This window comes from Macrotis lagotis, chromosome 5, assembly GCF_037893015.1.
Source record: "Macrotis lagotis isolate mMagLag1 chromosome 5, bilby.v1.9.chrom.fasta, whole genome shotgun sequence".
NCBI lineage: Eukaryota > Metazoa > Chordata > Mammalia > Peramelemorphia > Peramelidae > Macrotis > Macrotis lagotis.
Window position 1 is genome coordinate 76120050 of NC_133662.1, and position 22120 is coordinate 76142169.

The 22120-nt window shown below is 36.2% G+C and overlaps 1 protein-coding gene across 3 annotated transcripts in view; it reads right to left on the minus strand.

Moving 5' to 3' along the window:
- The window catches only part of CEP162 (centrosomal protein 162), a 134541-nt gene extending 112824 nt beyond the window's left edge, over window positions 1-21717 (minus strand). For all 3 annotated transcript variants that reach the window (XM_074187094.1, XM_074187093.1, XM_074187092.1), the window contains exons 1-3: window positions 21446-21717; window positions 19447-19569; window positions 3512-3632 (exon numbers count right to left, since the gene is read on the minus strand). In XM_074187094.1, the coding sequence (XP_074043195.1) occupies window positions 3512-3632; window positions 19447-19506 (181 nt within the window). In that variant the 5' untranslated portion in view covers window positions 19507-19569; window positions 21446-21717. The remainder of the gene's footprint in view (window positions 1-3511; window positions 3633-19446; window positions 19570-21445) is intronic.
- Window positions 21718-22120: the final 403 nt, after the last annotated feature.

Consider the following 22120-nt stretch of genomic DNA (forward strand, 5'->3'; position numbering starts at 1 on the left):
TAATTAAATTATCTTTGGATTTTCTTGGGAAGGTTTTGTTGTATTCTGGGACTTAGTAAAAGTATAATAGCATCTGTAAATAGAAGCATCTGGAGAACTTTTCCATCAATAATGATTTCTTCTTTCTATATCACTGCCTCCTTGACACACTTCAAATCTACTCTAGTTATGGCCTTCCAAAGTTAAAAAGGTAACTCAGAACAAACATCTATTTATCTAAATATTTTAATAAATTTACAAGGCTGTAGCTGAAAGTTATGGGGGCATAAACTTGGTGGGAGCTGTATAATCTGAGTTCCCCTTATCATTTGAATGTGCAACAGGATATATTTTATGTTACCACTCTCCACCTAGTACTTGAAGGTATAACTACTACCCTAATATCATTCAATTTTTTGTTCCAAATATACAGATATTTTCAATATTATATATTTTTAATCCCAGCCCAAACTCCATTGTCTTGTAAATAATATATGGAACCTGACTTAATTCATCCTGGGTTCACTTCATTTTGTATTTTGCTGAAGTTGGTGATTCTTGCGTCTATTTCTCCATTTAGCATCCCTCTTGCAGATGTTTAATGTAATTCAGTTTTTAAGATAAGGAACCTTTTATGGGTTCCTGTTCTATATTCCTATGTATACTAATGATTGCTTATTTAAAAATAACATATGCTGAACATTCCACCATGTAATCTTTCTTCATATCCTGCACCTGAACCAACCTTTAGTGCAGACCTCTCTGCCCCAATGTGTGACCAGTTTCATTCAGTTATTCTACCTTTTAATTGGTCTAGTAAAACAGGGGCTCCCCTTTTCCTTTCTATGGATCCAACCTCCTTTTATCACTTTGTGGCTTTCTATAGTACATTGTGAAACTCTAGGATTCAGGACTCCAATGAGAATTCCTCTCTAAGCAACAAAATCCAGAATTCAAATTTCTCTCTCCAACATGGAGAGGCAAAACATAAGAGAGGAAACAATGGCATCAGGCTCTGATTCCTAAGTCAAGCATCACAGTTCAAGTAATAAAAGTTCCAACAGGACAGAATCCACTTCCCAGTTTATTCTCCCATCATCATTGCCAGTTGTGAGTGCTAGTACCAAAATGTGCAGCAGTGTTGCTCCCAAAGGGTGCAGAGGACTAAGACACCCATATAAACAAGTTTCACTCTCAATTTCTCTACTTGCTGACAAATAAACTCTTCCTTATGCATAAAAAAAAGAAAGCTATTAGAGACTATGAGTGTTGGAGATGGAAGACTTCTGTTCTAATCCTAGCTTTAATACTTAATATGTGACCTTTTACAAGTCATTTCACTTATCTGAGCCTTAACTTCCTCATATATAAAATGAAGAAGTAAAATTCTGTGACTTTTAAAGTTGTTTCTCTAAGTTTATGATCCCTCCTCTAACCTGCATCCTCTATATCTGTGAATGTATTATTTGTGGGGGCTCTAAACAGGTGGGATCCCCATTCTGTTCAGGTTCAGGTCCCCATATACCAACACAAATATCCTTCCTAAGGGATCCTTACTTGCCCAGATGACTGTGGATGGCAGCTGCTTGGTGTTTTACAAGAAATGCAACTATCTCTCTGGAAGTGAAAGCCATGGTTTCTCTTATTCAGAAGTGGATACAAGTTTCCTCTCTCCCTTGGGAATATACCTCACTATCCAGTCTAAAACATCTTTTGCCTTATTTTCAGGAAAATTCTCAGGAAAAAAAAATTGCCCACAAATATGGTTACTCTGCCATCATCTCATCTGTCATTAAGTTGGATGCAAACCTCCCTTCATGTCTCTTAAAGAAAAAAATCCTTTGGAAACCTCCTTTTTGGTCACAGCCAAGGACTCCTCTCTTATTAAAGATTTGGTTGTTACTGGAATAGGGAACTCATGACATGGAAATTCTTTTCCTCTCTGCTACTTAATTCATTCTCCTCAGTGCAGATTGAGGATGTCTGAGACATATACTATAGCTATTCATTTCCACATCCAATATATACCCCCTGTATAAAACCTCAAAGTTTTCCAAAGTAATCAATGTACATCAAAAATTTTCCTCTAATTATTCAATTTGTAAACTTTTTTTTTCAATTTTTGTAAATATTTATTAGAGATTTAATGACCTTGTCATTCCTGGGACTTAATATTCCCTTGTTCCAAGGATAAAGAACATATTTTACACAGCATACTTATTTACTACATAAATATTTGTATAAATATATAATATGTATATATATATACAAACACATAGTAAACGTATTTACATGGTAAAACTTACACAGTAACTGTTTCAAGACATGATTCTTTTTTTTGACTCCACATAAAATTCTGATCTTAGCCTTACTGTTTGGCATTATTATTGGCCCCCTACTAAATACTTGCTCAAGACTTTTCATAAAAAATATTTGTAGCTCAACAAGCCTCCAAACTCTTCCCACGTCTATCATATAATCAGTTACCAGATGGATCCAATAAAGATATATCCTGCACAATACCAAGCTATTAGACTCCACTATCTCTACTTCTATTCTTCCTATATACCCCACAAGATGTTCCAAGATTTCAGAATAACTCAGAACAAAGATGCATTTATGTATTTTGATGAACATACATAACTTCAAATAAAAAATATAAAGAATGGCCTTGATGTGGATGCATAATCTGAACTAACCTTAAAATACAAACATGTTTTCACACAAACACACAAAGTCATATTTCACTCTCTTCTCAGTTCCATTATGACAATGCAATGAGCAATACATTCAGGGAATAATGAAAAATGATGATAACCACAATCCAGGATTTCTATAGTGCTTTAAAGTATTTTAATGCATTTATTTTTGCAATTTATTTATTGCAAAGTATTTTATATGCATTATCTCAGATGATTCCCACAATACATTTGCTATTATTATCACCATTTAATCAAAGAAAAAACTGAAGTAGGCAGAGGACAAATGATTAGTGCATGGTCATACAGCTATAAAGTGTCATCAGGATGACAAAAGGATTCATGATACAAAAAAGATTAAGAAGCTTTGCTTTTAGGAATTTATGGAAAGACATGAACAAGAATGGAATCAGATCATAAATCATGTTGGAATCTGAAACCAGTAGAGGAAATCACATCAACAAAATCATAGCTCCATCAAAAACAGCAACTTAGAATGATATATAAAATACACATATTTCTATATCACTTGACACATAGCAGAGTCATTCTTTTTATCTTTTTCTGAACTTATGTAGATTCATTAAAGTATTTATAAGAAAATAGGAATCATCTCAAGATAAAACCTCATGAAATAGAAACATAGTTACTCACAATTATATATCATACATGATGGAATTTTATGAAAAGCAGAAAAAAACAGCTATGAATATTTATGACAAAATTTCACTGTACTTATATATTTTTATTTGTTTTTCAAAAATCAGAACAGGAAGGTCTTGACTGACACCTGGTGGTCAAAATAGTTTATATTATGAAATACAAGGATTTACCATCATCTTCCAAATCATCATCTGTTAACCACCATGGTGCTGAATTTTTCTTCTTCATATCTCTTTTTCTATGACGTCGGTGTGTCCTTTTTGAGTTTTCAAATGAATCATCTGAAAGAGACTAAAACAACAGGGTACGTTTTCAAAAAAACATTATTTATTACTATTTTTTAAAAGTAGATAGAGTGCTCAAGTCAGGAAGGGTCTATATCTTGCCTCAGACACTAATTCTGTGAACTTGAATAGTCACTTGATCTTAGCCTTAGGCAACTCTCTAAAATTTAGTAAGATCATTGATAGGTTGCTATTTGCTCTTGGTAAAGAGAAGTTTCCATACCAGGAGTTCCCCCAAGAAATCATATCATCTTCAAATATACTATTTATAATCAATATTTACAGAAATAGTAAAATTATTAAATCATTCAATAATTAATTGAAAATTGCTCTATTTCTTAATTATAGCCCATTCAAAAATCTTTTACTTTAAAAATGTAAGCATTACAAATATTAAATGATTTCATTCTTAACTCAAGCTATCATGTTTTCAGATTATTGTTTTTAATCATACCAACAGAACATTTAAAAAATTTGTAGTTATTTGAGAAAAATCTGAGAAAAGTTAAAATGCACATAAACCAAGTCAAGATAATAAATTATTTTGATGAGAAATATCACTAGAAAGGTAGATTTTAAATTTGTTCAAATGTAATGCTGAAATTTAATTACTGATGGAAAAAGATCCTAATGACAGTTATACATTATGATTTAGTGAATTATAAATCTATTAAAATTCTATTATTATAATTGGGAACTCAACTTACAGCTACAGCAAGAACTATTAGCAAATAACGAATCTGACATTTTTATTATGAAAAATAAACATTTGTTAATTCTTAATGAATGTTTCCATTTTCAGTGTCAAAACATACAACCTGTTATTTATGCTTATTTATGAGAAATTTTAGGTATAGTTATGTAATCCAAATACTATTAATCACTTGTGAAATTTGAAGACATTAAGGTCAGGGGGAAGAACTCTGAGTAAGCTGAACTAGTCCCTGGATAAATAAGTCAAAGTCTGGAAATGAGAATAGAAACTTTTATGTTAGATAAGTGATTAAAATTGATAAAAATGGAAGAAAAAGATCCTGGGCCACAATCAGTCCAGGTTTCTTTAACATTTATAGTTTGAGTTTTATCTTTAGTTTGGCTTCAGTTGAGTTTCTACAAGCATTTTCTCTCAAATATAGGTGCAGGTCTTGCAAAAATCCTTGAAGTTAACAAGTAGATTCTGGATGTTTCTAGGACAGTGATCATACATGAGGACAAAAGTAGCAAACTTAAGATGTTCATCGTTACCTAATATAAAGAAACAGTGGGTATAACTGACTAAGAAACTTTCTATTTAAAATTTAGAATTCCTCAACAAAGAACAAACTTTGTGCATGACGTCTAGGGTCCTAGGATTCACCCCCATTTCCTATATCATGGCTGGGCTTTCAGAGGTTTCCTAGCAACAACTCCACTAGGCCCTCTTCATGATTGCCATGAGACAGGTCCTGGGAATATATCACCTCTATTAGGCTAGAAACATGCCACCTCCTGTTTCAGTCTCTGAACACCTTATAGGACAGCAATATAGGTTGCCCAGTTGAGGTCTTAGTTGTTGTTCAGTCATTTCAGTCACATCCAATTCTTCATGACCTCATGGGATGTGAAACTGTCCATGAGGTTTTCTTAAGCAAAGATATTAATTCTCTGCCAATTCCTTCTCCAGTGGATTAAGGAAAACAGAAGTTAAGTAATTTGCCCAGGGTTGGACAGCTAGTAAATGTCTGTCTAGATTTGAATTCCTTTTCCTGATTTCAGGTCTTGCATTTGATTCACTTAGCTGTCTCTATTTGAGGGGTCAGTTTGAACTTTCTAATCACCTGCCTGCATCCAAGGATCTGTCATTTGTTGGTCATCCACCTGGATCCATAGTCCAAAGATTATCATACTCTCACCCCCTCCTCCTCTCCTCATGCCAATGATAAGGAACCTCAGATCTGTGAATGATCAGCCCAGCTGTCTTTTTCCCTCATTTCCACCTAATTCAATATTCTCTTCCAGAATCTCCCTATGCCACCATCGCACAGCAACTTCTCCTTGGAGGAACAGAGTCCAAATTCATCTCTTGATCCAGATCATCTACTGACACCCAGAATATTCTCTCTCCTTTCCTACTGCCTAACTACCTCTCCACCCCAAATTCTGCCCACAAACTAAACTTTCATCATCATAATAATTAAAACAACCTGGGCAGTTAGGTGGTACCATGGATAGAGCACTGGCCTTGGAATCAAGAGAGAATGAGAGTTTTAATCCAGTCTTAGACACTTGACTCTTAATTGCTGAGTGACCTTGGGCAAGTCACTTAACCCTGATTGCCTCACATCCAGGGCCGTCTCCAGTTGTCCTGATTCGTATCTAGCCACTGGACCCAGATGACTCTGGAGGAGTCATCCTCTCACTCAAATCCAATTCATGTGTTTGTCCTGGTACCACTTCCCAGATGTCATCATGGTCTTCAAGAGTGAAGGACAAACACCATCATCATCATCATCATCATCAATTATAACAAGAATAATAGCTAGCACTTTTTTAAAGTCTTGTAAAACACTTTAAATCTATTTGTCATTTGAACCATAGCACAACTCTCTGAGGTGGGTGCTTTATTATCTCCATTTTATAGAGACTAGGGCTGAAAGTTTAAGTGATTTGCCCAGAGGCCCACAATCAGTATGGGTCAGAGGTAGAGTTTACACCTAGGTCTCCCTTGCACTGAGACTAATTCTCTATCCATTTATGCCACAATACCTTAAATTCCCTCTTAATTTCCTAATTTCTCAGTTACTCACACTATTTCTTTCATTCCAACTTAACTATATATATAAAATATATATATATTTGATGATTTTTCTTTATTCTTTTTTTCCAATTACATGTAAAGATAGTTTTTAACATTCATTTCTTGTGAGATTTTAAGTTCCACATTTACCCCCCTCTCCATTCTTTCCTTCCCCCTCCACTGGGGAGCAAGTAAGCTGATATAAGTTATACATGCACAATCATGTTAAATATATTTCTATATAGTGAAGCTGAATTTTACAATATACTTTTTTTTAGTATTTTTGCAAGGCAATGGGGTTAAATGACTTGCCCAAGGCCACACAGCTAGGTTATCATTAAGTGTCTGAGGCAGAATTTGAACTTGGGTACTCCTGACTCCAGGGCTGATGCTCTATCCACTGCGTCACCTAGCCGGCCCCACAATATACTCTTGATGTAGCAACATCCTTAGATGTTTCAACTTCTATGCTCAACTACTCCTATCTAATCAAAACTTTTCATCTTCTTAGCTCCCCCTACCCTTACTCCAATTAAACCTTATTTTTTCTTCCTCACCATGACTTTCAATCCCCCAACTTTCATAAGCCATTACCCTACTCTGGTTACATTCTCATTTGGGGGGGGGGGTGTTGCAAGGCGATGGGGTTGTGACTTAACCAAGGCCACACAGTTAGGTAATAAGTGTTTGAGGCTAGATTTGACTCAGGTCCTCCTGACTCCAAGGCAGGTACTCTATCCACTGGTGAACCAGTTCAAACCTGCATTATCTTCTACTATCCTCTAATCTCAACCTATTTATTATTGCTCACACCTTGACAAACCCTAAACCTGAAAGAATGCCATTCACTCACTATATTGAATGAGCTGGAGGAAGCTGGAAAAACCAGGCAGACTAGGTACAAATTTATCAATAAAATCTTTACTGCCTATGTTGCAGGAAGATATTTTTAACTCCCCCTCCCCTAAAGAATTTTCCATCTTTGGGGCAGCTAGGTTGGTGCAGTGAATAGAGCACTAACCCTCGAGTCAGGAGGACCTGAGTTCAAATCCAGCTTCAGTCACTTAATAATTACCTAGCTGTGTGACCTTGGACCTTAATCTCATTGTGAGGCTTGTGACCTTAACCTCATTGCCTTTAAAAAACAAACAAGAATTTTCCATCTCACTTACTAGATCTAAGTCCAAACCTCTTTATATTATCAAGTCTTTCACACCACTTTCTCCCTCCACCCTTAATAAAGTACTTCATTGAGAAAATTAAGGCCATTCATCAAGAGCTCCATCTTCTCTTTTATTCTTCACAACTTTCTGCTATACTCAACTATTTCCTCTTTCACTCCAGTTGCTGAAGAAGAGTGGGGTCCTTCTCCTTAGTAAATCCAACCTCTCTATATGTACTTTGGTTGTCAGATCCTCCTATCCTCTCCAAATGAATGAACTGTGATTATTTTCTCAATATAATTTTCAATCTCTATATACTGGTTCTTCCCGATTCCCTAGAGTACTCCCATGTCTTCCCCACCTCTAACTTGAATCTAACATGGCCACTAGCTATTGCCCTCTATCTCTCATCTCCTCAATACTACTCCTTTTACTCTCTTAACTCTAACAATTTGGCTTCCAATGTCATTATTCTCTCTAAAGATACCACTGACATCTTAACTGACAATTTTAATGATATTTTCTCAATCCTTTTCCTGCTTGAGCTCTTGGTAGCCTCTGACATTGTTAATCACTTTCTCCTAGATAGTCTTCCCTCTTCGGATATGAGTGACACTGCTTTCCCCTATCACTGCCTGACCATTTCTTTCCAGTTACCTTTGCTGGTTCTTCTTTTGTGTAACCATGTATATGTCCCAAAGCTCTGACCTGGTTTCATTTCTCACTTCATGATCCTGTCAGCTCCCATAGTTTCATCTCTATGTAGATAATACTAAGATCTATAGATCCAGTTCAAGTCTCTCTCCTGACCTTCAGCTCTATTTGCTCATTGCTTTGGGAGCATCTCAAGCTGAATATCCCAAAGGAATCACAAACTCAAAACATCTAAATCAGAACTCTTTATCTTTCACTCTGTATCTGCCACTCTTTCTTATTAACTGTCAAGGACAATAATTCACCCAGATTCAGAACAGTGACATTCTTGATTCCTCATTCTCACTTGCCCCACACTAGAGTTGGTTGTCAAATATTGCCATTTCTTTCCCTATAGAGAACATATGGTCTCTTCATTCCACTCACACAGGCATTCCTTACTTTAGTTTATTCTCCACCTATTGAACAAAATGATTTTTCCTAAAGTGATGATCAAACTACAATTCCAGGATCCTTTTAAATCCTGAATCTGTTATCTACTGTATTAGATCTTCTTTCCAGCTTCATGTCATCTGAAAATGAGGAGCATGTCCTAATTTTTTATTCAAATCACTGATAAAAACATTAAAGCACAGATTCTTAGAGTATTCTACTGGACACCTACTATAATACTGATACTGAACCATTAATAATTGCTTTTTGAGGGGGCGGCTAGGTGGTGCAGAGGATAGAGCACTGGCCCAATGGATAGAGCACTGGCCCTGGAGTCATGAGTACCTGAGTTCAAATCCAGCCTCAGATATTTAATAATTACCTAGCTGTGTGGCTTTGGGCAAGCCACTTAACCCCATTGCCTTTCAAATAAAAAATTGCTTTTTGAGTCTAATCATTCAACCATTTCAGAAACTACCTAATTGTGTTGCTATCTGATCTTTATCTTTTCATATTCTCCCCCAGAATAAGAAATATTTTTATCAAAATCTTTGTTAAAATCTAAGTATACTATATTCACAGTATTCTCTTATCTTCTACTTTAGCAATTCAACAAAAAAGGAAATGAAATTAGTCTGATCTTGATGAAATAATACTGACTTTTTGAAATCACTGATTCCCTTCTAGATGTTTGCCAGTCATCTCTTTAATGATTTGTTCTACAATTTTACGAACAATTAAAGTCAATCTCACTGGACTATAGTGTGTAATTTTTTCTTCCCTTTTTGAAGATCAGAATAACATTTGTTCTTTTCCAACATGTTACCTCTCCCATTTTTCGTGACCTTTAAATGCCACTGACAGTGGCTCAGCAATCCCATCTGTCAATTCTTTTACTACTTGAGGATGGAAGTCATCTCTGCCAGGTGACCTGAATTCACCAAGAATAGCTGGGAGCCCTCTTACTAGTTCTTAACTTATCTTTGATATGTCAGCTTCCTGTCATATAATTTCTTTTTTTGTAATTTCCACTGCAAAAGGTCATTCTTGTTAGCCACTAAAAAAAAACAAAATAAGAACTGAGCAATTCTGCCTTCTCTCTATTTTTGGAGTCTGTAGAGTCATAAAAATAAAAGTTATCAGCATGTTTATATAATACAAGCAAAAATCAGTAAGAAATGCCAAGTGAAATATAACCAAAATTATGACAAAATTGATATAACACATAGGAAATAATTTTAAAGAAATATGTAGGATTTATTCAAATATAATAGAATTAGCTTAAGAGAAATATATTCAAATAACTGAAGAGATGGTTGTTGTTCAGAATTACATCTTGCCTGTCTACTTAAAAATCATAATATTACCTCTCAAATAACTAAAATACTATCTCTCAAAAAAAAATCATTTTGTTCAACTAAGTGGAGGATAGACTAAAATGAGGAGTGCCTGTGTGAGAGGAATGAAGGGACCATAAGTGCCTTATAGAGAAAGAAATGGTAATATTTGACAGCTGACTAGTGTGGGACAAGTGAAAATGAGGAATCAAACTGGAAACACTATAGAATAACTAAATTCATTAAAAAAAATTCAGAATCTCAAGGAAAATGAGAAAAAAGGATAACCAAAGGCACAGTATTATCATACCTCAAACTATTTTATAAAGTTGCTTTATGGTATTTAAAAATAGGGTAAGCAAATCAATTAAACAGACTAGATAAGCAGGAAATAAAGCAATCAAAAACTACAGCCCAGTACTTGATAAACTTCAAACATGAATTAGTGGAGAAACCATTCCCTTTTTGGTAGGAGCTTCAGGGAAAACTGAAAAGCAACTTGGCAGGATTTAGTTTTGGAGCAGTATCTTTATATTATATAAACAACAATTGGAAATAATGACAATAACAATAGCAATAATAAGCACTTATACAGCACTTTAAGATTTGTAAAATGCTTTACAAACATTGTCTTATTTTATCTTCATAAGGACCCTGGGAGGTAGGGTCTATTATTATCATCTCCATTTTATAGAAAAGGAAACTGAAGCATTTAAAGGTTAAATGACATGGCCAAGATCCCATAACTAATTTGAACTTAAGATTGCTTGACTACAGTTTCAGCACTGTCCATTGCACTTACCTAGCTCTCTCTCTATATATGACCTGAATATAAGTTTTCAACATTAAAAAAAGAAAATACAATCAGATATCTGTCAAAATTACTAGTGGGAGAATTTTTCACCAAATAAAACACAAAGGAGACAATAAGGACCAAAATAGATCATTTTTCACAAATAGAATCAATGGAAAAAAATTTTTAAATGGACAGACACGTTTGCTTCAAATATCACTAATGGATGTTTGATACTCAAGATATCAAAAGTGACAAAAATTATATATCATCAACAACCCCTACCAAATAGACAAGTGATCAAAGCAGTAGACAGTTTCTAAAACAAACAAAAAAAAAACTATGAATGACCACATAAAAATATGCTGCAACTTCTTGATTTTATCTTACACCTTGCAAATTAGCAAAAATGACCAAAAAAAAGTCAATAGTGGAAGAGATGGACTCAAATTTTATTTCTATGCTAATGACTCTCAAATCTATTTACTTATCCACTCCTAAATTCTTTTATTTTTAGCACATATCTCCAATTGCCTCTTGGACATGTTGAACTGGATGTCTCCTGGATACCTTAAACTTAACATCTCTCTCTAAGACTAAATTATTTCCCTCCCAGTTACTCAGGATGAGAAACTAGAGATAATCTTTGACTCCTCATTCTCTCCCACCACCAATACCTAACTTTTGCCAAGCCTTATTGATTTTTAATTCTTTAACATCTCTTTTACACATCCTTTTCTCTCCTTAGACACTGTCATTCTGGAGTAGGCTTTCATCACCTTAGGCTACCTTCTGGTTGTTCCCCTTGATATATCTCTTCCCATTCCAGCCCATCCACTACTCAGATATCAAAATGATCTTCCTAAAGTGTAATTCTGAACTTGTCACCCAAAAAATTCCAGTGGGTCCCCACCACCTCTACATTCAAATAAAAAATTCTCTGACATTAAGAACTTTTCATAATCTAGCCTGCCCTGTCCTGTCCCCCATAACATTTCCAGTCTTCTTATACTGTCGTTCCTACTCCAAGCATTTTCTCTGACATCTCCCATCCCTGGAATTCTCTCGCTCCTCATCTCTGCCTTGTGGCTTTCCTAGTTTCCTTCAACTTTCAGTTAAAATATTGCTTTCTAAAAGCAGCTTTACCAAGTCCTACTTAATTTTAGCACCTAAGTCTCCTATTTAGCCTATATATAAATTGCTTGTATGTAGTTGGAATTTTTTCCCCCCATTACACTGTGAGTTTCTTGCTTCCGTCTTTCTCTGTATACCTAGTACTTAGCACATTGTCTGGCAAATAGTAGCCACTTAAGAAAATACTGAGTGACTGAACAGAAAAAACTAGCATGAAAATGATATTTTTTTGACAAAAGGACAATTTTAGAAGTATTTAATACATGTACTTTTCTGTACATGTATAATTTTTTTAAAAAAAACCAGCAATCAACCTTTAAAAAGTGAGATAAACAGTTTCCAACTGTAGCTCTATCAAGTAGCTGTATGACTATGGAAATTCATTCTGGCAGCCCATTAGCTCTAATAAATAAGGTCTTTTCTAATCTTAATATTTTTGTGTTATCAACAGAAGTAACAAAAGCCTTCAGCATTTCTGAACTTTATCTTAATTAGATACATCCTGCCTTTCTTTCTCTTAATGTCCATATCACCATCTTTCTGGGAGATCACTGTCCCTACCAATGGAGGCACTATACCACCATGCTTTTGTCACCATAAATGTCTATGTCCCAAATTGATGTAAATTAAACAAGATTAAAATTAGCACAATCCATTTATGTCTCTATCCCTAGTAGTCAAACAGGTAGAAACCTGCAGCCATCATCTAGAGAAGTAACATTTATGGGGTTGTAATTTACTAATATCCCTGCAGGTCTCGCAACCTCTGTTGCCTCAACAGTCACAGCTTCTTGAAGACCCAGAAAAGGAAGTTCTAAAATAAGAGGGAAATCAATTTTATGGCCCATTATTGCATGAGAATAAATAGTAGCATCACACTCAAATAGAAATGGAGGCCACCAAACTATTCATATATAAGGATTGCTGTGGAATTCACCTACTGACCTGGTTTTAAAATGTAATGTTATTTATGCTTTATTATATTTTTATTTATTTCATTAAGTATTTCCCAAGTACATGTAAAAAAAATTTACATTCATTTTTTTAAATGTTGAATTCTGAATTTCTCTCCCACCTGTTCATCTCCCTCTTTGAGAAGGCAATCTGATATTCAATTATCAGAGGCCATGAAAAACATTTTCAAATTAGTCATGATGCAAATAGACCAAAAAAGTATGCTTCAATCTGCATTACGATTCTCTTTTAAATTTTATCTGCATTTTAACATTCCCCCCCCATCACTTTCTTAGTAAAACAATACTTCGGATTCTGTATTTGTTGATGATTTCCAAAGCTTAAATGCTCACACTGAATATTTAACAATCAGGTGGTGAAGTGAATAGAGTGTTGGGTCTGAGAGTCAGAAATATTTGTTTTCCTGAGTTCAAATCTGATCTCACATTTACTAGTTATGTGACCCTGGGCAAGCCACTTAACCCTGTCTGCTTCAGTTTTCTCATCTGTACAATGAACAGGAGAAGGCAATGGCAAACAAACCATTCTAGTATCTCTGCCAAGAAAACCTCAAATAGGGACAAGAAGAGTCAGACACAACTGAACAATAACAACAACAAAATAAATTTTGTTAAGTATTTCCCAATTACACTTAATCTAGTTTGGGCTGCACTTGGTAGTGTTGTAGGCTGAATTTGGTCCGTGAGTTATGAGTTTTGACACCTCTATTTTAGAGTAAACAAACTTTTCTTTCATTCCCCCCAGACTTAAGTGGACAAAAGATTAATTCACTAATTCTAGAATCACTCATCTAATTTTTGGTAATATTTACTAGTGAGTTTCTTATGAAAAATTTGAAGGCTAAACAAAGTTATTCAGAACTAATTTAAAAAAATATGTACAGTACTATAAGGATACATACTTATATGGATGCAAAAATATGTATATTATCAATCAGTAACTCTCCTATATGCATAAGTAGTACACTGAATTTGTTAAATCTCATTTCCAATTACAAATATCTAGTGGAGATATATGCCCATAAAGACTTCTCTTAAGTGACTCAACCAACTTTGTCCTATAATTATTAAAAATTGCATCCAAGTTCTCAGTGTCAATAGATGGCAGTAATATTTCAAGGGCAAAGGATTTTCTGTATTAAAAAAATAAACTGGACCTTCCTAAAATTCCTAAAATCAAAGCAGGGATTCTGGATTTGAGGCCAAGGGGGCCATGAACAAATTTTAGAAATTCTTTGAACTTGGATGGGGAAAAAAATTTAAATATTCATTTCAATATAACTAGTTTTCTTTCTAATCTTATACATTTTATGCATTTTAAAAAAATTCTGAGAAGAGGTCTACAGACTTCATAGATTGTCAAAAGGGTTTATGATCCTAAACAGGTCAAGAATCCCTGCTTTAAAGTAAGGATTTTTAGTATTGGGAACAAATTTTCAAAATATGGCTAATTATCTTTACTTTAAAAAAAAAGCTTTTGGACTTAATAATATTTTTCAAATACAAGATAAGACTATATGAGAAAGCACTGGTTAGAATATTAATACACTATTCCTCAATCCTCATCTTCCTACCTATACTAATAGAAAGGATACATTTTCACACCTATAAAAAGCTCAATGAGTTCCTTGAAGATATGAACATTACAGTAAATTACCCTGAAGTGTCCGGAGGCTACTTGTGCCAGGCAGGCCAAACTACTACTACTACTACTACTACTACTACTACTACTACTACTACTACTACTACTACTACTACTACTGTTGCTGCTGCTAGTACTACTACTACAACTACTACTACTACTACTATTTTCACTACTACTACTACCACCATCACTACTATCATTACTCCTACCACAACTACTACTACCACTAGTATCGCTGCTACTACTACTACTACTACTACTACTACTACTACCACTACCAGAACCATCACTACCACCACTACTACTACCACCATCACCTCTAGCACCACCACAACTAGCACTATTATTATTATTATTGTTTTTTTTTTTAGATTTTTGCAAGGTAATGAGGTTAAGTGGCTTGCCTAAGGCCACACATCTAGGTAATTATATTAAGTGTCTGAGACCAGATTTGAACTCAGGTACTCCTGACTCCAGGGCCGGTGCTCTATCCACTGTGCCACCTAGCCACCCCTAGTACCATTATTATTATTATTATTATTATTATTATTATTATTATTATTATTACTACCACCACTACTGCAACTACCACTACTACTACTACTATTACTACCACTACTACTATTACTATTACTACTACCACCCCCACTATCTCACTATCACTCTCACTACCACTACCACTACTCTGACTAACTCAGACCATGGTGAGGCATCTCAGGATCCTTAGGCAAGAACTCTGAGAAGAACATTCCCAGATGACTGGACCTACAGTCATTCTCAAGGAAATCAACCCATGAGAAGGCAGGCTGATCATTCCTATCAATACTAGGACTGACCAATCAATACTGTCAACAGCTAAAGATGGATAGATAAGTTCAAGAGCCCCAGGACAGCATCCTCTAAGTCCTGCTTGCAGCCCAGTACATTTAGCAAGTATCCAGGAAAACCATCATTGTGGAGATGTGATCTGATAACTGTCCCTTTAGGTCCTGCATTCTCAATTACATCAGCATTTATATATACTGAAAACGCTGAAAACAAAATTCTCAGTACCAAAATTCGTGGCACTGACTAATGGTTCAATGTCAGAAATGAACATGATTTTATCAATAGAAATTACATTAAAAATGTATTGTTTTCTGCTTTGCCATCACACCTTATGGATCACTGGACCTTTCCATGTGACTATCTTCTTTCTCTAATCTCCCTTGGTAAAGTCATCTGCTTCTACTGGCTTAATTATCATCTCTGTAGAAATTAATTCATTCTACACATATAACCAATTCTAATTTGACTATTACACACCAAGTCCTTTATGTCTCCGTCCCTTCCCTTAAATTAAGCACATCTCAAAGTGAACTCATCTTTGTCTGGAAAACTTCCCTATTTCTTTGTGCAATACTATCTTCCCAAATTTGTAACTTTGGAAGTTCTAGAATTTCTACCTTTTCAACAATCAGACCACTATCTCACTATACAAACCACTATCTCATTCAAGTTCCCATCAACTGGAGTATGGTAGCAGACTTAGTTTCCCTACTGCCATTCTCTCATCTCCACAATCCTTCCATATTTCACACAGCACCCAAAATCATCTAAGCCAAACTACATGGAAGGTCAAAAACCTTCAGTGGCTCCCAAATGACCATTATTTCTAAGGTAAAATACAAAATTTATTAGTCAATTATAGCTTTCTATAGTCTGAATTTCAACCTGTCTTTCTGGCTGTACTTCACATTACAGATTACAGTTCTAAACAAATTCCCTGATTCAGACAAACTACAAGGCAAGCTGTTCCCCAAAGCAAACATTCTACCTTTCTCCTCCTTATATATGTGCTTCAGCTCTACCTTTCAGGAATCTTATCTTCCATTAAGGTATAGCTCAGTTGGCAAGTTCCTAAATGAAGCCTTCCTTGACCTTTGCCAGTTTTATTACTGTTTACTCTTTCTCAGATTTTCCAACTTTGGCTCATCTCTCTTTAGCCCTCTTCACCCTCTAGTTGGTATTATACCTAACTGTATATATGTTGCATTCTCATGGTATAATTGTCTCAACTAATATCCCATCTTTTACAGGAAGCTTTCTCAACTTCACTTAATTCTAATGACTTTTCTCTGATAATGATTTTTTATTTATCCTGTATATAACTTACTTTGTAATATTTTTAGCATGTTGTCTCCTTCGCTAGATTGTAAGCTCCCAAGGGTGAGAGCTGTCTTTTGGCTCTTTTTGTATAGCATAGAGTCTGATATGGAGTGGACAGTTAACAAATGTTCATGAATTATAATGTATCTTTTTTGACAGAGAATGAATGCTTTGCTTTTGAACTTGTTTGCTTAGTACCAAACAGTGTCTTACTCATAGGTGGCATTTGGTAGTCAAGTCAACAACTAAATAAATATATTAAATGCCTAATGTGCACCAGTCACTGTGCCACATGCCACACACACACACACACACACACACACACACACACACACACACACACAAACAGACGGCAATAAGTCCTTGCTCTCAAGAAGCTTAGTCTAATGGGGTAGACAAGACAGGAATAGCTATATATAAACAAGGTGTATAAATGTAATACATACACACACATGGTAAAATGAAGAGAATCTGAAAAATTAGATTAAGGACTGGGAAAGTTTCTCACTGAAAGCTAGGAGGCAGAAATGAGGGAGAGATTTTTAGGCATGAGAGACCAGAGAAAATTCAGGGAATAGAAATATGCAGTGACTTGTTCAAGGAACAGCAAAAGAGGTCAATGTTATCAGATGGAAGAGCAAGTGGGGGGAATAAGCATAAAAAGACTGGAAAAGAAGACAACCAGGTCTGAAGGATTTCTAAAAGTCAAAGAAAGGATTTTGTTTTGATCATAGAGGACATAGGGAACTACTGTGATGGGGAAAGGAACTCAGAAAGTTCTGGGGACTTCATGTAGACAGGAACCTGTTTCAACTAGCCATTATTACTTGAAAGTTCATGCAGATGAGATACAAAGGGTTTAAGATAACTGACTATGAGTCAAAAGGGGACTATTATAAAGAAAGATTTTGGACCTTAGACTAGAGAATTTTCCATTTGCAAAGTTTTCAAGGATGGAAGAGTTTGAGAAGAAGGGAGGGAAAGCAAGGGGGCCTTAGAGATAATGGTACGAGGTTATGCTCTGAGAAAACAGTCATACTGAGGTCAGTTTATAAAAAACATGCTTACGTCAGTAATTCTCTGAGACCTTTTTCCAAACAAAGTTAGGTGCTATAATATCACTATTCACTCTTTCAGTTCAAAGTGGAAATTAGGTACTTCAGTTAACCCCATAAACTGGAATTTGCTGAATAGGGAGATGACATGGACAGACTGGCCATTAAAGGAAGATCACTTTGACAGCTGAACAGATGATGAACTGGAATAGAAGGGGATTTGAAGCACAGACACCAACCAAAAGATTGTTGCAGTAGTTCAGATTGGTGGTTGCATGCAGAAGAAAGAACAGGGTAAAACGATAAGAGAAATTATAATAGAAATGACAGGACTTGACATAATTATATATAAAAAGGTGAGAAGAATGAGTCAAGGATGACATCTAGGTTGGGTGGCTGGGAGTCTGAGAGGATGGTACCATCAGTAGTAATGTGGAAGTTTGGAAGAGGGAAGGTTGAGGGGAAAAATACTGAGTTCAGTTTTGGATACATCAAATTTAAGCTATTCAAGGGACATCCAGTTCAGGATGTCCAATAGACAGAGATATGAAACTGTCTGTGAAACATAGGTCAGGAGAGAGGTTAAGAGTAAATAAATAGATCTGAAAGTGATCTGAATAGATAAGTAGAGAAGAGTGCCCAGGATATGCCACAGTTAGTGGGCATAGCTTGAGTGACATCCTGCAAAGAAGAATGAGAAGGCATGGTATGAAGTGTAACCTTGAAGTCATGTTTTACTTTCTCTTCATCTTTAATCCCTTATATCCAATCAGCCCCTAAGTCCAAGGAATTTTAATTTAACACTATCACTCCTTTTCTCTCCACTGGAATAATCATCATTCCATTCAGGGATTTTGAATAAATAATTCAGTGAGCTGGGGAGGGGTAGGGTAGATTCCAATTCCTGAATATCAACTGATAAGGCCATGGGGCTTTTAAAATAAATTTTAAGGCAATTAAGGGGTTAATATAAAGCCTGTGAAATATTGTAGGAAGAATATCAGGACAGAGTACTGTTATGAAAAACTCGAGAAAAGAATCTTTTTAAAAAAATTTATCTATTTAAGGCAATAGGGTTAAGTGACTTGCCCAAGGTCACATAGCTAGGTAATTATTAAGTGTCTGAGGTCAGATTTGAACACAGGTCAGGTCCTCCGACTCCAGGGTCCGTGTTCTATCTACTATGCCACCTAGCTACCCTGGAGAAAAGAAAATCAAGGAGATGAGGGTGAAGAGCAGTGTCAAAGTGACAGGGAGATCAAGGATGAAAACTGAAAACATTAGTGTTAGTTGAATCAAATTAATGTTAGTAAATGTTAATTCAAAACACAACATTTTTCATGTCAATGGATTTAAATTTATACTTAATATTTACTCAAATATAGTTAAAAGCCAAACAAAATAACAGAATGGAATCAAATAATTATTAGACATAGCAGGAACAATAAAGAAAATTTGATCCCAACTTCTCAGTGAAGAGATTTTTCCAAGGTTAAAAAAAAATTAATAATGATCCAAGTGTTCTGACTCTTAATCCAGTGTTCTTTGTACATCATATTGTTCCTCAAAAGTATATTTAATCAAATTCAAGATAAAATTGTTCAGGCACAGAAAGGACAGAGTTGAAGAGGGAGATATAAAAAGATGACAATTCCTTTCTTCAATTAAATTGAATTCCAGCTTATCAGCCTCTTAAAAATACAAACTTACCTCTTTCATAAATTGTTCAAACTCTTCATCTAATTTTTCCTTTGAATAATAATGAGCCATTATCACCAGGTAGCTTTCAATTCTCAAAGCAACATTCACACATTATTCACAGAAATGGAAACACTAAATGAGAAAAAAGACAGTTTTTGAGACATTTTAGTTTTCTGAAAAGATATTAGCATAAAATGACAAATTTTGTTATTAACATATTTACAAAGTGACTAAAGAAAAAAACATCATTCTCTTACAAATTTAACATATATTCAAGTACTGACTATTCAATACTATTTAAACATCAACACAGTATTCCCAGTTCTTGGAACTCTTTGGGAAATAATTCCCAGTGGTTTGCTTTTTTTAATACCTTGTCCACTTCATTATCCAGAATTTACTTCATATTTGAAAGACTGAATTTTAAAAACAGCAATTTTTAAACTTCCTCAATTTACATACATAATTAATGAGGAAGGGGGAAAAACCAAACAGGAAAAAACAAATGAACAAAGCCTCCTTTAATTATGCAGAAATCTTTAAAGAGCTAGAAATTGTACCTATACAAAGTCCTTTTACTAATACATACACACAGGCACATAAATGCATATATAACTATATACTCATATGAAACATCTCTAAGTGACCACATCTCTCCTAAACTTTTTATTTAAAAATACAGCAAACCTCACTTCACAGGTTGTTAGGATATTGTAAAGCATCAAAATACCAATGTGTGACATTTATTACTAAGTCCACAATCAATAAATAGTTTTTATTTTAGGCAAGCATTACTGGCAAAAATACAAAACTATCTTACACAGAAATAATAAATAGATGCAAATAATTATATAATATTATACATAGTAATAACATTCTGACCTTTAAGAATAATATAATGAGGGGTGGCTAGGTCGCGCAGTGGATAGAGCATCGGCCCTGGAGTCAAGAGTACCTGAGTTCAAATCCGACCTCAGACACTTAATAATTACCTAACTGTGTGGCCTTGGGCAAGCCAATTAACCCCATTGCCTTGCAAAAATCTTAAAAAAAAAAAAAAGAAGAATATAATGAGGGGTGGCTAGGTGGGGCAGTGGACAGAGCACTGGCCCTGGAGTCAGGAGTACCTGAGTTCAAATCTGACCTCAGACACTTAATAATTACCTAGCTGTGAGGCCTTGGGCAAGCCACTTAACCCCATTTGCCTTGCAAAAACCAAAAAAACCAAAAAAACAAAACCAAAGGATGTGTTCACAAATCAGTATCTAGGCGGGGAAAGGAGGAAACCAATCTGAAAGGAGAAAACTATAGGGTATTTAGAATAAACGGTAGACAAAAGTTCATAACCCCAGGATCACAAAGAGGTGGCCAAATTCAAAAGACATACGATTCAGAGGGGGCGGCTAAGGTGGTGCAGTGGATAAAGCACCGGCCCTGGAGTCAGGAGGACCTGAGTTCAAATCCTCAAACCCTTCATAATTACCTAGCTGTGTGGCCTTGGGCAAGTCGCTTAACTCCATTTGCCTTGCAAAAAAAACCACTTAAAAAAATAATAATATAATGGGAGCTAAGGATGGATCTGCTGCCTTCAGTCTTCTTTGCTTCAATGAATCACTATTTTATAACTAAGAGAACTGCAGTGCCACCTTTTCATCCAAGACCTACAGAGGAATCATCCATGCTGATTGGTTTTTCTTTTTTCCTAGCCTAGTAATGACTGAACTGTCAAAACCTTGGAAGTCCTTCTAGACTGGAGATTCAATGATGCCAAACCGGGATCCAGGGCAGGAAAGGAGGGGAGAGCTCCAACCTTTGAGAAGTTCAGGAAGACAGCAACTTACTCAACAAACGAGGCCCTGGCACGCATGCGCGCGCGTACAAAGCGTTTCAGGCCTCCACGTGCACCACCTGCCTCAACCACTCCCTACCCCCCCTTTTCTCTTCTTCTCTTCTCCCGCCCCCCTCGTCCCTGCCTCCGTCTCTCTCATTCATTCATTCCTCCACTCACTTCTGGGCTCCTCTCGGGCGGGTTCTCAGCACCGAGGTGGGCCGCTGCACCCCGCACGGCCGGCCCGGGCCGCTTAGGGGATTCGCCGGCGGTTTCCTGCAAGCGGGCGGGAGAGCCGAGTTCTAAGGCCAGAACTCTGGGGCGGAGCCGAGGGCGAGGAAGGAACGGGGCGCTGGCGGCTCCGGGCACGGAAGGCGGGATGGAGAGGCTCGCAGACCCTCGCAGTTCCGGGGACGCGGGTGTCTAACTGTTACTAAGGGAACCAGCAGCCTGTAGGAAACGCAGAGATCAGCTGACCCAAGGCTGGGCTGCGGTCACGTGACGCGCGAACCCACTCGCCGCCGCCAATCCGCTGCCCGTGCGCGCGCTTCTAGTACGCTGACTTACGGAAGTCAAAAGGAGGCAGTGACCTTTGAACCCAGGTGGAATTTGACCTCCCAGGATAGAGAGCTCGAGAAACTCTGAAGCGGAGAGGTAGGGTGAGCTCTAGCACCCGCGACTTTCTTCATTAAACTGTGAAACAATGAAGGAGTTAATTCAGACCCTGAGACAGAAACTTGAGGGCGAGTCCCAAAGCCTCATGGGATTTGTAGTTCTCAGATTTTCCAAACCGGAAGTCTCTGCGAGTCCTGTAAACTTGGTTCTTCCTCACCAAAGTTTGATGGAATAGTGAAA